The 15761-nt window shown below is 42.4% G+C and overlaps 3 protein-coding genes across 5 annotated transcripts; 1 reads left to right on the top strand and 2 right to left on the bottom strand.

Annotated features, from left to right (window-relative positions):
• Positions 1-59: 59 nt before the first annotated feature.
• On the bottom strand, positions 60-6378 carry LOC108596432 (nucleoporin NUP188 homolog). The gene is made up of 8 exons (XM_017982158.2): positions 6353-6378; positions 5058-6295; positions 4892-5001; positions 3875-4836; positions 1769-3818; positions 1556-1710; positions 1288-1501; positions 60-978 (listed from the first exon to the last, which is right to left on the bottom strand). The coding sequence occupies exons 1-8, from the start codon at positions 6376-6378 to the stop codon at positions 124-126; spliced, it is 5610 nt and encodes a 1869-aa protein (XP_017837647.1). The 3' UTR covers positions 60-123.
• A 17-nt stretch (positions 6379-6395) lies between these two features.
• Positions 6396-8872, top strand: LOC108596435 (probable basic-leucine zipper transcription factor Q). Of its 3 annotated transcripts, XM_017982166.2 has the most exons (4): positions 6396-6647; positions 6702-6853; positions 6913-7316; positions 7727-8872. In XM_017982166.2, exons 3-4 carry the CDS (start codon positions 7247-7249, stop codon positions 8728-8730), a joined length of 1074 nt encoding a protein of 357 aa, XP_017837655.1. In that variant the 5' UTR covers positions 6396-6647; positions 6702-6853; positions 6913-7246; the 3' UTR covers positions 8731-8872. The 3 variants fall into 3 exon arrangements, with proteins under 3 accessions (XP_017837655.1, XP_017837654.1, XP_017837653.1); XM_017982165.2 differs by having other exon boundaries at positions 6710-7316; XM_017982164.2 differs by having other exon boundaries at positions 6702-7316.
• Positions 8873-8901: 29 nt separating this feature from the next.
• LOC108596436 lies at positions 8902-10039 on the bottom strand. Its single transcript, XM_017982168.1, has 2 exons — positions 9604-10039; positions 8902-9549 (listed from the first exon to the last, which is right to left on the bottom strand). The coding sequence occupies exons 1-2, from the start codon at positions 9977-9979 to the stop codon at positions 8918-8920; spliced, it is 1008 nt and encodes a 335-aa protein (XP_017837657.1). The 5' UTR covers positions 9980-10039; the 3' UTR covers positions 8902-8917.
• Positions 10040-15761: the final 5722 nt, after the last annotated feature.

Here is a 15761-nt window from a genome sequence, read left to right as displayed (position 1 = left end):
CGGGGGGCTCGTCTGTGACGTCACAACGCATACATGTGTAAAGAATACAAAAGTCTTGACTTTATTCAATAGTTTTTGCTCAAGGCATAACAAATTGTGCGCTAATAATAATTAATGGCCGACCTACTCGTGCTGGGGCAGCACACTGAACAGCGCCGACATCAGCTGCAGGTAATCCTCCTCCACCAGCTGCACCTGCGATAGCTCGCAGTATTCCGGCTCTGTGCTAGCTGCAAAATACTGCACCTCTATGGCCGCGGGATCATCCTCCGGATGTCGTTCTTCACTTGCCTCGGCGGCATACAAACGCTTTCGACTGTCTGTGGCAGGTGTGGAGGCAACCACTTCGCTGGCGCCTGCTGTGGCGCCTATGGGACTAAACACGCGTGTCATTTCCAAGCTGTTGGGCGCTGTGGGCGTGGCATGCTGCTGTAAATGCAAACGACGCACCACATTCACACGCAGCTCATTGGCAGCGCTGCTGGATCGTCGCACATGTTGACTGGGCGTTGGTGGCAGTAAGTGCGCTGATTGTCCTTGCTTCAGCTTGAGCAGTCCATGCTTGCGTCGCACCCACTGGCAACGCGAATCGCGATAGTCCACGATAACCTTGCGACGCACAAACTCATTGAAGCTCAGCAGCTCGCTGCTTATGTCACGTCGCACTATTTGCTTCCAGCAGGTTTCCAAATCAGGCGAGCGCACAACATAAATGCTCTGCGAGGCTATAAGCATAAGCAAATGCTCCAGCGCCACCAGACAGAGCTGACCGTCTAGATTGGCCAACAGCTCATTCGAAGGACAAGCTGCAGATGATATGGAATTGGTGGACATGGATTTGCTAAAGTTGCGCGGCTGCTGTGTGGCATTGCTACTGTTATCCGCTGTTAGATTGCTGCTGGACGCCGCGTCCGTAATGTCGCCTTGTTCTACATGCGCGAGCGCATTCAACGGCGCTTCATGGAAGCCATGATTTTGCTGTAATAGAAACAAATACAATGTGTTAACAATTTGCAATTTAAACATGCCATAACTTAGTTGAAAGCGAAAACTTTGTTTAAAGTCTCATTAACTTTACCAATCACGCAATATTTCAAATAAATAATGCATAATAAAATACAACATGTGCTCAGGCATTTTTTGCGACTTGATTTGCTTGACAATTCCATTGCCTACGAGTCATAAATTAGCACTCGTTTCACAATTAGCATTAGACTAATTGTCACATCACTCTCTAAGCCGCTTTCAACCGAAACTTGGAAAAATACCCGCATCAATCCTGCTTACCATATTTAGCGCCTTGACATATATGTTAACCATGTTGGAAACCATGCCAAAGGTTAGCGTTAGATTGCTTTCATTCAGCTTGGGCGCGCCAAACTTCACATCCAGTATGGGCTGCCATTTGTGTGGCTCGTAGTAGCTGCTGCAAAGCAGATCCACCAGATCCGGACTAAACTGCTGCAGCGCCTTCACGCAGTAGATAATAATTTCGCTTAAGCTGTAACACAGTTTGAGTTAATGTTATAAACAAATAAATAGCTGCATTACTTACTCATTGCAGGCGTTTATAATATCATCATCGATGGCAATAGTTTCAGTGCTGCGTAGTATTTCCAGTTGCGAGCGTCTGCCAGCCAGCAAACACTTTAAGTTGCGCTGCTGATGGAACATGGAGGTGGCATGGCACATCAGACTTTGCACAGCATGCTGTTGAAATAAATAGATGGCTTAGAAATTCACTTATTAAAATGTTATAGCCGCTTACCATAATGTTAAACAAAGAGGAGCTGTGTTCCTGTGCCCAGTCCTTATGCTGCTCCGCCAGACTAGCTACCAGTTGTATGGTAGCTTTAATCAGCTGCATGGCTGCTGGCTCCAGCGATTGCTTGCCCAGCAGCAGCGAGTCCACCAGATACACTTCATGTATGCCCACGAATTGCAGCGTTTCCTCCAGAAAACATTTCCTATGCTTGTCATAAATAATGCTGACCAGCTCAATGCCGCGCGCATAAATGGGCCACCACTGCTCTATGCTCCAGACCGCCGTATTTTGTTTATTAAACTCATATTTTGACTGCAGAAATTCACGCGGCGGCAGCAGCTTCAACCACAGATGCTCACCCACATCGCAATGCAGAAATTCCACAGAGCAATTGCTCTTGGCAAATACTATGAGCACGTCCAGGAGCTGCACGCTCAGCACTTGCTTGGAATGCAGTGGCAAAGTGTAGGAAACACAACGCAGCAGACGCTGAAACAAACGTACGGATACAAAGGGCAAGTCCCAGTTGCCGGGTCCTTCCTGATGAAAAGTAGTAGCCACAGCCTTGAGCAGATTGAGGCATAGTATTAAGGAGTTGGTAGACATTTTGCTAGCTTCAACGTCAGCTGACTGCAGCGCCGACTGTTGTTCCAGATTAACCGATTTTTCCATATGCTGCAGCTCTGTGCATATAATGCTGACAACACAGTTGAGAAAACGCAGCGCCAAAGCGGATTCTCTGATTAACAAATTCGAATAGAGATGTGCGCATTTGGTAATGATGGCCAGGCAAGCTTCCTTGGCGCGCACATGCAAATCCTCGTAGCAGGCACAAATGCGACCCATGAGCTGCAACAGCTGCTCCATAAGCTGCTGCTCCTCGTCGCCGCTACTGGTATACGCATGCTTAAACTGCTGTAGAATAAATATATACAGCTCGGCTAGCATGATGAAGGGACGCATGTCCTCCAGGTAATGCGAGCGCTCCACCAGCACTGTAAAGCATTTTTGCGCCAGCAGCTTGAACTCTGCATCGGGTATGGTTATAAACTTGGGCTGCTTCTTCAACAAAATAATGGTCATATCCTTAAAGGACTGCAGACAGCAAATCCAATCTGGTTGCTCATCGCTGCGTGCCTGTTCTGCTGGCACCTTGGGCAAATCGAACACGTTGTTAAGCCAAGGCTCAAAGTATTCACGCTTGAAGAACTTTTTGAGCACCTCACGCAGCTCTGCGCTTTGACTATTGCTATAAATCTCTATAGACATAATGTTGATCAACTGCGTATAGACGCGCAGCTGCGGCTTATGGCTGGACTGCAGAAACAGCGGACTGCAGAGTTTGCGCCAGAACTGCGGCTCCTTGAGCAGCTCGTCCACCAGCATTTGCAGATTATGCTTCCAAAGCGAATGAAATATGTTCATTATTTTGCTGGGCAATGTTTGTTCAATCGTCAGCGGCTGCGCCTCGAGTGCTGTGAGAAATTCCTTCATATATGTCACTATGCTGTCGCCTATGCTGGGCGTGCACTCCTTGCCGAAGTAGCTGCGTTTATCGCGCGCATAGTTCACCTTGAAGAAAGCTTCCGTGACGCCAGGCTGCTTGGCTATGCACGCATCCACCAGCTCCAGTATGGCAATTTTCACCGAATCGCTTTCCAGCTCATCGGGCAGCTTTTGCATAAACGTCAGTCGTATTTGTCCTGGCTCCATGTCCAGACACGCCAGCAGCGACATGTTAAACTCCAGCGCTATGCGCTTCAACAAACGACAGCTCACAATGGGCAGCCAGCGATCAAATATATTGCTCATATAGCTGCAAACGGTGGGAATAATGCGCAGCGTATCACGTTGCTTGGGTTGTGTATAGATGAGCGCCTCCAGTGGCGACAGATTATCACTGCCATACACCGAACTCTTTAGGCTAAGCACCTGCATCAATATGCGCATGGAAAGACGCACCAGAACCATTAAGCCTTGTGGCTGCTGCTGCATCCAATTGGACTCCAACTCCATATTGTACTGTACTATGGCATTGCCCACACCCACAAATCTAAAAGCAAACTAAGGTGTTAAAAGCGCTGCTCAGCCGAATTTCATTGCACTTACCTCAATAAAACCAAACCATTATCCAGATTCAGCAAGGAGTAGATGCACACATTAAGCAGCAGCTGATGCTGCGTCGACTTCTTATCGCCTTCATTGCTGCCTATGATGTTGAGTAAATCGCATATAAAACTCAGCACTTCAAAGTAAATCTTGTTCTTCTCCTGCTGCGACTTGAAGTGCCAGGTGTGCAAATGTGGAAACACTTCGCGCAGCAGAAAGATTAGGCCTGGTATTTCCACTTGCATGTAACGTTGTTTCTTCAGTTTGGCATAGGTGCGCAGAAAGTTGAGATAGGCCAGCAGAAAGTCATAGCGTTCCAGTTTCTTTTCCACATTGTCTATGACAGAGCCCAGAAAGCGCGACTCGAAGCCAATGGCGATGGCATAGAGCTTATAGTCCGCCAGCGATTCGTTGCTTATAGTAGGCAGTATATCCAGATTGGTTATGCGCGCAAAGATCTCCTCATCCACTAGCGGCAGCAGCGCAGTGCACACATTTAAGCAATTGGACAGCAAGCCCACAGGCGGATACTGCACACTTTTAAATTTGCTCAACAAATCAATGGACATTTCCGTGGGATGCACCATCTCTGTGCTAATGCCAGATATGGATTTGGTGCGCTGCACTGCCAGCTCCAAGTACTTGAGCCCAGCCTCCACGCGTTGTATGCGCTCGTTGGAGTCAAAGTCGCCATGCAGCTGCGCCTTGTCGCGCAGCAAGCAGTTAATCTCGTGATGCAGCGCATTGAAAAAGTTCACACTGCAGCGAAAGTGCATATAAAAGCCAGAGGGATGTTGCACTGCACTGCAGCTGGTGCCCGCAGGCAGAGTGTAGTCAATGCGTGGAAAAGGACGCACGCTGGTTGTAAGCTCATATTCATCTGGTCCCACTTCGTTGAGTTTGTGCTCCCGTTCGTCGTAAAGTAAAGCAAGCATAGGCAGCGATTCCAGTTGATTTTTTATCTGCAAAAATTAAGCAAGTTAGTCGAGAATTCTTGGTAATGCATATAATAGTTACATTGCCGCCTAAACCCGCTTTGGTCAGCGCCTGCGCCAGCTTGGCCAAGTGTGTAAACTGCAGCGGAAAGTTCTCCAGCAGCGTATTATAAAGCGAACGCACGCCAACATCTAAAATCATATACAATAAGCATTACTTGTTATAGCTTAATAGAGTTCTGGCTTACCCTCGCATTTGAAAAATTCTTTGGCTAGCTGTGGCCAGGATAAAAGCTCACAAAGCAGTTCATAGATGCCCTCATAACGTGCACAGCTGCCATCGCCATCAAACAAGTCGCACATGTAGTTTAGCTGATTGTAGATTGTCTTGCGCACAATGCGCGACAGTAAACTGTCGTCGGAAAACATGGGATGCGTTACGATCGATTGCCAGATGTTAAAGCACTTGAGCTCTACAGCGCGTTTGCCCAGCTGGCGACAGCGCAACAGACTTGTCGCATCTTCAGCATCGTTAGTGGCACGCAAACGTAGCAGTGTCCAACAAAGCAACAGTGGTCCATGCTCTGGACGATGATGCAGGCTGGTCACCTCAACATGCAGCGCCTCCAATAGTTGTTCTATGAGCTTATCATGGTCAGCGGGTTGCTCAAAGTCAAAACACTTTAATAGCAGCATTAACTCCGAATAGATCAGGCTTTTGGTTAGCTCCTGATGATAAACATGCGTCTCGCTGAGATAGTTTTGTATGCGGCCAAATGAGTGTTGCTTTATAGTGCCGAACAGGCGCTTGATTTGGCTAATGTTGAGCGGCAAATGTTCGCTTAGCAGCAGCAGTATGTGCAGCACTTCGTTAGTTTCGCGTGCATTGCGCTCTGACCAGCTGATTAACTTGTCCTCGGAGTGAAAGCACTCCCCTGCTAGCAGCTTGCGTGGCGGCAATTCGTTTATTAAACTGTCTAGCTGATCCAGGTAAGACTCGAGTAGACGCTGCAGCGTTAGCTTCTCCACGACAGCTCTGTATTCGTTGTGATATGGATGATTGGGTACATTATAGAATATCAACAAGTTCTTGACAATCTTTAGCACAATCATGCGCTCCAACGAGTAGTAATGTCTGATATCCTCGAATAGATTAGACATATTAGTCTCTGTCGAAATGAGTTGCGTGAGTAGACTTGCTGAACCGCGGTACTCCTTGGTTAGGTAGTAGCATAAGATCTCCCAGCATTGTGCGGACTCTAGATTAAGCAGCTCCTGCAAACGTTCTGTAAATGGTAGCAGCTTTTCCTGTTTTTTCTCCTTAAGCAGCACACTTAGCTGTACGTTGGAGGCGCTCTTTGGCTTAAACTGCAATACGCCTGCTTGCAGCTCAGAGCATACTTGCATCAGCTCCTCGCGCACTGTATCGTTGGGCGTCTCATAGTGTATACCAGACACCATTTGCCAAAGACGCTTCCAGTCATAGCTGTCAATGCAAAGAAATTAAGCAAAACAGCAACACTTGCTATTACTTGATACTTACATGACGTATTTTTCAACGGCGGGCATTTTTAACGTATGTAACAAATGATTTTATTATAATAAACACAAACCTGACGACAACAAAAATAGTTCAGCACGCGCAATTTTGCGACCGTGCTGCCAACTTGACAAAATTTTACCGGCAAACACGAAAACAGCTGGCAACACCATGGAATCAATGCTGCTCGATAGGCGATAACATGAATTATTATTATGAAGCAGCGGATTTTTGAACATTGGCGCACATTGCTGGTAATAAAATGTCTATTTCGTTCTTTTTATTGTATTTACCTAAGGTAAGTTATTTAAATATTTTATAATATAATTCAATTGTTGCCGATTTTATTTAGATATAAAGACACAATCCAAATCATGGACGTGCACGTTGTGAACAGTTTCCAATTATCAGATGACTAGATTGGAAACAAACACTGCAAAAATGTTTACGACTGAGAGCAGACTAGCACAATAGCAGTATACTTAAAAGGGTGGCATAGACCTTGTGCGCAACTGCTAAGCATTCCCACACTATCAAAATAACACAAGTTTAAAACGTTCTAGATACTTCAATACTATGATTTAGCCATCATTGCTGCTGGTCGCAGCTTCCCCGCAGATCTGAGTTCAGAGAGCGAGCTAAAATTGAGAGAGGGAGAGAGAGAGAGAGTTTCGCACAAATGCTGGAGAGCGTAGGCGCAAGCCAAATTTTCTCGCTGCCCCCTTTTTGGATGCTGCAGCAAAGCAAAATGTCCTCGTTAGTAACAGAAAACTATTGACAGCAGCCAGGTCTAAGTATAGTATAAATGGCAAACTAAAACGAAAAGCATTAAGCAAGAAAACAAGTTTAATGCACTAAATTTGAAAGAAAAGACGCACTAACGACAAAGCTACAATAATGGCGCAGGCCATAGTGACAAATGCTAATAATGTTACAAATAATAATGGCAGCGTAGATGAAAATGAACGTAAGTAAAACTATTAAAATACAAATTACTCTTGTGTGTCTCTCGGTCTGTCTGTCTGTATGTCTATCTATCTGTCTGTCTATCTGTCTGTGTATGAGCTGACCTGCTAAGTTTTGTGAAAATGTGTATCTGCCTTGAGGTAGCGTAAAGGCTGCGGCTATGATGCGTCAGCAGCAGCGCTAGCATCTTTGCAGATATGGTTTGCTTGTGGGTGGTGGGTGGTAAGCCAAAAACTGCCACAAAGCGAAACCAGCACACACAAAAACTGAGAGCGAGCTCGAGAGAGCGCAGCAGCCCAAGAGAGAGCGCTTACGTGTTTCTGTGTGCGTGTGTATGTGTTGTATGATGACGTTATTGTCCTTTATAAGCAACAAGTGTAACGTTTAAACATTTGAATCTTATGTTTGCAGCTTTCCAAATTAGCGACGATGAGCTCGAAGACCTTGACGATGATTGTCTGCTGGAGGAGGCAGAAATGGGCGGCAGTGGCGGCGGCGTTAACATCTGTCGTGGGCCCTATGAGCGTGCCTGGACTACGGAAGCAACACGCGCGCTAATTCACATACGTGGTCCAATGGAGGGAAGCTTTACCGAGGGCCGACAAAAGCGCACGGCCTTGTGGCTCCACTGCACTCGTCAGCTTCAGCGCTTGGGCTTTCGCTACAGCGCTGCCAAGGTGCAAAAGAAATGGCACAACATACTCATTACCTACAACAAAAATCTGAACAAGAAGTACATCTCGGGCTATGTGCACTGGGAGTTCTTCGAGGAGATGTTCAAGTATCTGCAGGGCAAGAAGGCTGACTTTGATATGCAGCTGCCCGCAGCAACAGCACAACAGCCACAACAGCAATCGGCACAGCAGCAACCACAAGCAGCACAGCAGCAACCGCAGCCAGCTATACCACAGTTGCAGGCTCAAGCATCCGCAACACAGGAGGCACAAGCACAAGCATATATAACGCCTGTGGATCAGGTGCTCCTGCAACCGCAGGTGCAGCTGGACAGCAAGTCCAACGATGAGTTTGACGAGGACAGCAATAGTTTGTCCGAGGTGCGCCAGCCCAAGCTCGAGTACGATGCAGATCAAACAGGCAGCACTGAGCAGGATAACAACGATAGCAACCAAATGGCCATGACTGCCAATGGCAAGCTCTATGAGCAGGCACAGCCGCTGCCCCAGCTGCAATCCCATAATGCTGACGACATCTGGTGGAAGGATTACTTTGAGCGCAAGCTGGAGGTGGAGCGTGAAAAAATGGAACTGCAGCGTAGTCTGACGCGCGAACAGGTGCAGATACAAAAGATGTCGCTGGTGCAGCAGGAGCGCATGGAACGCATGAAAATCGATGCGATCAACAGTCTGACGGCTACGCTGCAGAAGCTAGTGGAGGCCAAGTGCCGACGCGCCTAGAGCTCAAGCCAAGCAACTACTATTACTATAAAACTATTTAATTTAAGCGCTAGGCTACTTTGGAACGATTACATGTCATGCGTGTGTATTTGATATATATTTGTGTAAATACAATTTGGAGCAAAGGTTTGGAAACACTTGATAAAAAATGTTTTATTATTAGTAGAGGGGGTGGGTGGGAAGAGCTTTACAGCTGCCAGTTTACTTCATAGATGCTAGCTATGGAGCTTTGCCATTGATGCGGCTGCGTCAAGCCATAGCTGAGACGCCACAAATCTGTGGTAAACACTGCACACTCGCCTGCCTCCAAGCGCAGCTTTAGCTTGGGACAATTGTAGTCCTCAGCACAAGGACTCTTGGCACGCAGCTGCCACTCAAAATGTCCACTCCACTGCTGCACAAAGATTAATCCTTTGACATAGATTTCCTTTTGTGGACGTGACACCTTGTGCGCCATGAGCAGCCAGCTGGAGTAGTACGGCTCCAGATGCGCTGGATAGTAATAAGGACGTAGCGCATAGCGTCTGGAAGCTTTAACTGCTTGAAAGTCGCAGTGGCGCCACTGCAAATACCAAGCTGTGGAGCTACTTATCTTTTGCAATGCGGCGTCCACAGTGAAGAGCTTGCGCAGCAAGAGATTGCTGGAAATATCGCAGGGTTCACTATCCAGCAATTGAGGTGCATGCTCATTGATAATGTCCAGCAATGTTTGCACATCCGTTTGCTGTTGACAGTCGGTTATTATGACAGGCAAGCCACGCTCCAGATACTGCGACTCCAGCTGGGAGTAGCTTACATTAGCAGCCGTGGGTATGGAGTCTGTAAAGAGCGTTTCTTTGATTGCATGACTTTTAGTTTGAGCTGCGCACTTACCCAGCGATTCACACAGCGCACAGTTCTCCGCAAGTGTTTCAAGCCTGTCCAGCGGTTGCGGTTTCTGCAGCACAACATCAGCTTTCTCAATCAAGCACTTGGCATTGTAGTAAGGCGTCCAGTTCCAATAGGGCAGCACTTGTATGAGCAGCAAACGCCCCAGAGCGCTCAGAGTCCAGGCAAAGCTGCTGCAATAGTTCCACAACAAGTAAGTCAGCAATGCGGGCAGCAGCAGCCAAAGCAGCCAGTGCTTAAGACGCAGCCAACGCAACTGCCAGACCAAGGGTGCGTATAAGTGATGCATTTCCACTTCGCTAAGTTGTTGCTTGCGGCAGTGCTTCAAGAACTTGTCCACGTCCTGCTCTACACTTTCCATTTGCCACACGTCTTGGCCGGCAGACAGTTTGAAAGTGAATGAGCGCGCTGGCTGCCAAGGCTAACTGCTTGGCTGGCACATGCGCTCGATAAGCAATTTTCAAGTAGCAAATGTAATTTTCTAACTCATTGCACCAGCAGCAGTGCCAGTCAGCGATAAGCACAGCACAAAGGGTATGAGTAATTGCCTTAAATTTGATTTAAAATGGAATTTCAAACAAACGTTTGCCAGCTGGAATATTCGCAGCTTTAGTTTTAATGATAAACTTTATAATTTGCCCACGCATACTAAATAGTTACGCAATTGCTGACAGTCCTGTGTACGCTGCCAAATGTCGACAGGACATTTATCCCGTATAAGCGTGTGAACACAAGTGTTTATATAACTTGCATCTGGTGTACATTGGCTAGTTGCTACCCTAGACAGCTGCTTCAATTCCTTTTCTATTTCTGTAGCGCAATAATTAAAGATATCACTAAAAATGCTTTGTAGCTGCGCATTATCCTTATAAAGTGTTTGCAGCCACATTGTTAGCTTATCCTGCTGTATTTTATTGTCTACATAAATGCCAGCCTTCATCCATGCGCACCAGATCAGACACTAGTTATAAGAAATTCTATGCCATACCACATTTTTTAGGATATTTTAGCACTTACTTTTGTATCCTTGGCATACAATTTACACTGCTCGCTTAGCTCTGCGTTTATCATTGCTGCCTGCCTGCAACAGTTGCTAACTCTAGCTTTGTTTCGGCGTAAATTGATGGGCTTGCAGCTCTTATTAGTTGCCGCTTGCGTGTCTGCTGTGCTCTAATTAAATAAGCTTTGATTTATTCATTTACTTGTATACTAAACATTTAGTCATACCAAAATCAAGTAAAGACTCAGCATGAGCAGCAACTGTTTAATTTGCAATTGCATTTTGTATACTGCCCTCTAATACGAAAATACTTTCATTTTATTTTTAATGCTCATTGATATTTAATTGTAGTTACTCATCAAAATGTAAATAACATGACAGGCAATTTAAACACGATTTTTATATTTTATGCAATTAAATCAAGCTTGGACATTATTCCATGTGCTTTATCAGCATTACAATTTATAATGTTGCAGGGGTTTTTTTTAATTTGGATTAAGGGGCATTGGGCACTTTTTAAAGTATTTACGAAGATCCTCACACTCCTGGGTATTCACCTTGAGAGAAGCAGGGCAATTCGTAGAAATTATTTGGAGAGCACAGCCCGATAATACAGCACCAGAGCGGCAGGCTGGCTTAATATCAGACAATGATTCCTTGTACTTATACTTGATAGAATTGCATTTGAGAAACGCTTCGCTGGTCGTGTTATGTAATTCGGGGTCGTCCGCAAAGTTCTTCACAAGATAGCTTTCCAGCTTATTTGCATTTAATTTTCCGCCCACGAAAAATCCAGCTGTACGTATAGCGCAGTTTGTAAAGCACTGGAACAAGTAACTCATTAATCAATTTGTAAATTTCACAATTCCTTAAGATGCTTACTGCTGCATTAGTCAAACTTCCGCCCTCAAGATGTTGCATACACGCTGCGATTACATTAGTTGTATATATAAACGTCATGTGGCAACAGGTTAGGTAACTATCAACTTTGTCTAGCATGCTGCTGCACTCGTTGTCCTCGATATCATCGTCTGCATTATAATCGTCCTTATTATCACTGTCCTTTCTCTCTTCATTATAATCCTCATCGTCAACAGCAGCATTAGCTATGTTCTGTTATTCAATTTAATTTAATTATATATTTTTTCTACACTTTTTTTGAAACACATACCATGCATAACGCCACGATTAACAACAGAATGTGAAATTTTGATACCATCCTTATACGCCTCAAAGCCCGCTTCTGACTGCAGCTATTGCTGATATAAACCAGCAATTTATAGCTGCTACGAAAAAGGATATTAAATGTTTTTAATTGACTTTTATATTCTGCCATTATATCAAGTGCATATTTAATTTTAATCATCAACGCTAGTTGCTTGACTAGCCGGCGTGCCCAACTGGGCTGAAAGAACAGATACCAAGGCCATAAAGGGGTTCACCGTATACCTTATTAAATAAAAAAAAAATTTTAATCATCAGCCAGGGGGTTCAAAAATTTCAAGCAAAAAACGTTCATTGCGGCAGCCTCATAATATACATTTTAAAATACATAAGAGAGTACATTTATAAAAAATTTACTAAAATATATTTTTTTGAATGTATTTGTCAATATTAATTGGCAATATTGTTATCATCAAACAATATTTTAAATTTGTAGTCTCTGTAGTTATGTTTACTAATTTACATTTTATAGCTAATTTCTTGCATTTAGCAATTTAAAAAAATGTATTATTAAGACATTTCCATGCTCTGAAAGTTAAATAAAGATAATCAAATATTTGCAATTTGTAAATCAGAAATGTTATTTTATTTATATTTTAGTTCCCAAACGTTTGTAAAATTTTTAATATTTTCATTTCGACATCGAAACTTGGTATGTTTTCAAAGTATTCATGAGCTAACTTGCATTACTTACTGGGCGCGCACTTTTTAAAGTATGCTCGAGTATCCTTACATGCCGACGTATGCCTCTGTAAAGATGCCGGGCAATTCCTATATATTTCCTGGTATGCACAGCTCATTAGAATTGCAGCGGCGCCGCATGCAGGCTTCACATATGCAGTCAAGGCTTCTGCTTTCCTCATCATCTTATCAGAACTGCATTTGAGAAAGCTTTCGCTGGTTATGTTATGTAATTCAGAATCGCCCGGAAAGTTCTTCACAAGATGGCTTTTCAGCTTATTCGCCTTAAATTTTTTGCCCACAAAGAAACCAGTTGTACGTAGAAGACAGTTGAACGAGCACTGGAAAAACTCGTAACTCATAAACAAACTTAGAAATTTTACAATTTCTTATGCTTACTGCTGTTTTTGACATATTTTCGAATGTCGCCAGATTTTCTTCGTTCAATTCACCAATATGTTGCATACACTTTTCCATAAGTTCATCTGAAAATAGTTTATAATGGCGGCAACAGGAGCTGAAACTTTGTAGGTTGGTTGGCATCGTACTGCATTCATCGTCCTCACTATCATCGTCCGCATTATAATCGTCCTCATTATCATCGTCCTTACTATTCTTATTGATATTCTCATTATAGTCCTCATCATCAGCAGCATCAGTAACTATGTTCTGATTTTTGTTTTAATTTATTTTTAATGTTTATGACACATTTTTTCTAACACATACCATGATGCATAACGCCACGATTAAAATCAGAATCTGAAATTTCGATACCATTCTTATTCGCCTCAAAGCCCGCTTCTGACTGAAGCTATTGCTGATACACACCAACAATTTATAGCTGCTACGAAATAGGATATTAAATGCTTTTAATTGACTTTTATATTCTGCTATTATATCAAGTGCATATTTAATTTTAATCATCAGCCAGGGGGTTCAAAAAACGCCAAGCTAAAAACGTTCATGCATTGCTGAAGCTCCATAATATACATTTGAAAATACAGGAGAGAGTACATTTATAAAAATGTTATTAAAACATATTTTTTTAATGTTTTTTTTTAATAATGTTCAGCAATATTGTTATCATTAAAAAATATGTTACACTTGTTCTTTCTGTATTTATTCAAATATTTTTGTTGCTACAGAAGTTGTTTTACTAATTTGCATCGATTTATAGCTAATTTATTGCATTTAGCAATTTAAAAAATGTATTATTAAGACATTTCCATGATAAGGGGCCTGCATGATCATTTAAGATAATTAAATATTTGCAATTTATAAATCAGATATGTTATTTTATTTCATTTATTTTTTAGCTCCAAATTGTTTATATGTATTTGATTTCGACAACGAAACTTGGTATCTTTTTAAAGTATTCACGCGCTAACTTGCATTACTTACTGGGCGCGCACTTTTTAAAGTATGCTCGAGTATCCTTACATGCCGACGTATGCCTCTGTAAAGATGTCGGGCAATTCCTATACATTTCCTGGTATACACAGCCCATTAGGATTGCAGCGGCGCGGCATGCAGGCTTGACATATGTGTTTTCTGGCCTGTTCATCATCTTATCAGAACTGCATTTGTGAAAAATTCCGCTGGTCGTGTTATGTAATTCAGAATCGCCCGGAAAGTTCTTCGCAAGATAGCTTTTCAGCTTATTGGCCTTCAATTTTTTGCCCACGAAAAAGCCAGTTGTACGTAGAAGACACTTTAGCGAGCACTGGAAAAACTCGTAACTCATAAACAAACCTAGAAAATTTACAATTCCTCATGCTTACTGCTGTTATTTCTAAATTTTCTATTGTCAGTCCGTCCGATGTATCAAAATATTGAAGACACGCGTCTGTAACTTCATCTGTAAATATATCTTGATGGCGGCAACAGGACTTAAGACTTTGAAGATTGCTTGGCATCGTACTGCATTCATCGTCCCCATTATAATCGCCCTCATTATCATCGTCCTTAATAGCGTATTCCTCACTAACGCCCTTGATATTCTCATTATAATCCTCATCATCAGCAGCAGCATTAACTATGTTCTGATTTTTGTTTTAATTTATTTTTAATGTTTATTACACCTTTTTTCTAACACATACCATGATGCATAACGCCACGATTAACATCAGAATCTGAAATATCGATACCATTCTTATTCGCCTCAAAGCCCGCTTCTGACTGAAGCTATTGCTAATATAAACCAGCAATTTATAGTTGCAACAAAATAGGATTTTATTTCAATTTTCATACTTAATGTTGCGAATTTTTAATTGTTCTTAATTGACTTTTATTTTGTGCCATTATTTAAATTACATATTTAATTTTAATCATCAGCCAGCAGGTTAATAAATCGCAAAAATAAAAACTATAGGAGAGAGTACATTTTTAAAAAATATGACTAATACTTTTGTCAATATTATTTATTTTATTGCAAATTTATATTTTTTTCTGTATAAATTTAAATAAAAAAATATATTTTTTGTTGTCGCTATATTGATTAAATATTTTTTTTGACCCTTAAGATGCTTTTACAAATCTATGTTAAATAGCATATTTATTGATTTTATATTATAAAATTTTCGCAAGTTCAATAGAGGGAATTAAATATTTGCAATTAAAACAACATCTGAGATTTTTTATTAACTCCTTTATTAAAATTTAAAGTCTGAAATATTTATACGTATTAATATTTTTTTTAAATTAATAATTTTATGCTAAATTTTATTTTTTTATATAGGCTTTTATTAATTTGCTCTACTTACTGGGCGCGCACTCTTTTAAGTTCGCACGAGTATTCTCACACGCCGGCGTATAATCCTGTAAAGAAGCTGGACAATTCCTTTCCAGTGCCTCGAAGACACAGCCCATCAGTATCATAGGGGGGCGGCACGAAGGCTTAATATATGAAGGGATTAATGCATTCTTGTGTTTATAACTTTTAGAAATGCATTCGAGGAACGCTTTGCTGGTCGTGTTGTGTAATTCAGAATCACCCGGAAAGTTTTCCGAAAGATAGATTGTCAGCTTTTTTGCACTAAATTTTCGGCCTACGAAAATTTCAGTTGAACGCAGGGCGCAGCTTATAAGGCACTGGGAAAAGTAACTCTTAAATAAATTTGTAAAATTCACAATTTCTCAATATGCTTACTGCTGCATTTGACTGAGCTATAGCTGCACTAGCATTTTTATGTGCTATATCAATATCAAAATATGCAGCACACGCTTTGATAATATTCTC

The sequence above is a fragment of the Drosophila busckii genome, chromosome 2R, assembly GCF_011750605.1.
Source record: "Drosophila busckii strain San Diego stock center, stock number 13000-0081.31 chromosome 2R, ASM1175060v1, whole genome shotgun sequence".
Taxonomy (NCBI): Eukaryota; Metazoa; Arthropoda; class Insecta; order Diptera; family Drosophilidae; genus Drosophila; species Drosophila busckii.
The sequence above is the reverse complement of the archived record's forward strand: the minus strand, read 5'-3'. Positions and strand labels throughout refer to the sequence as shown.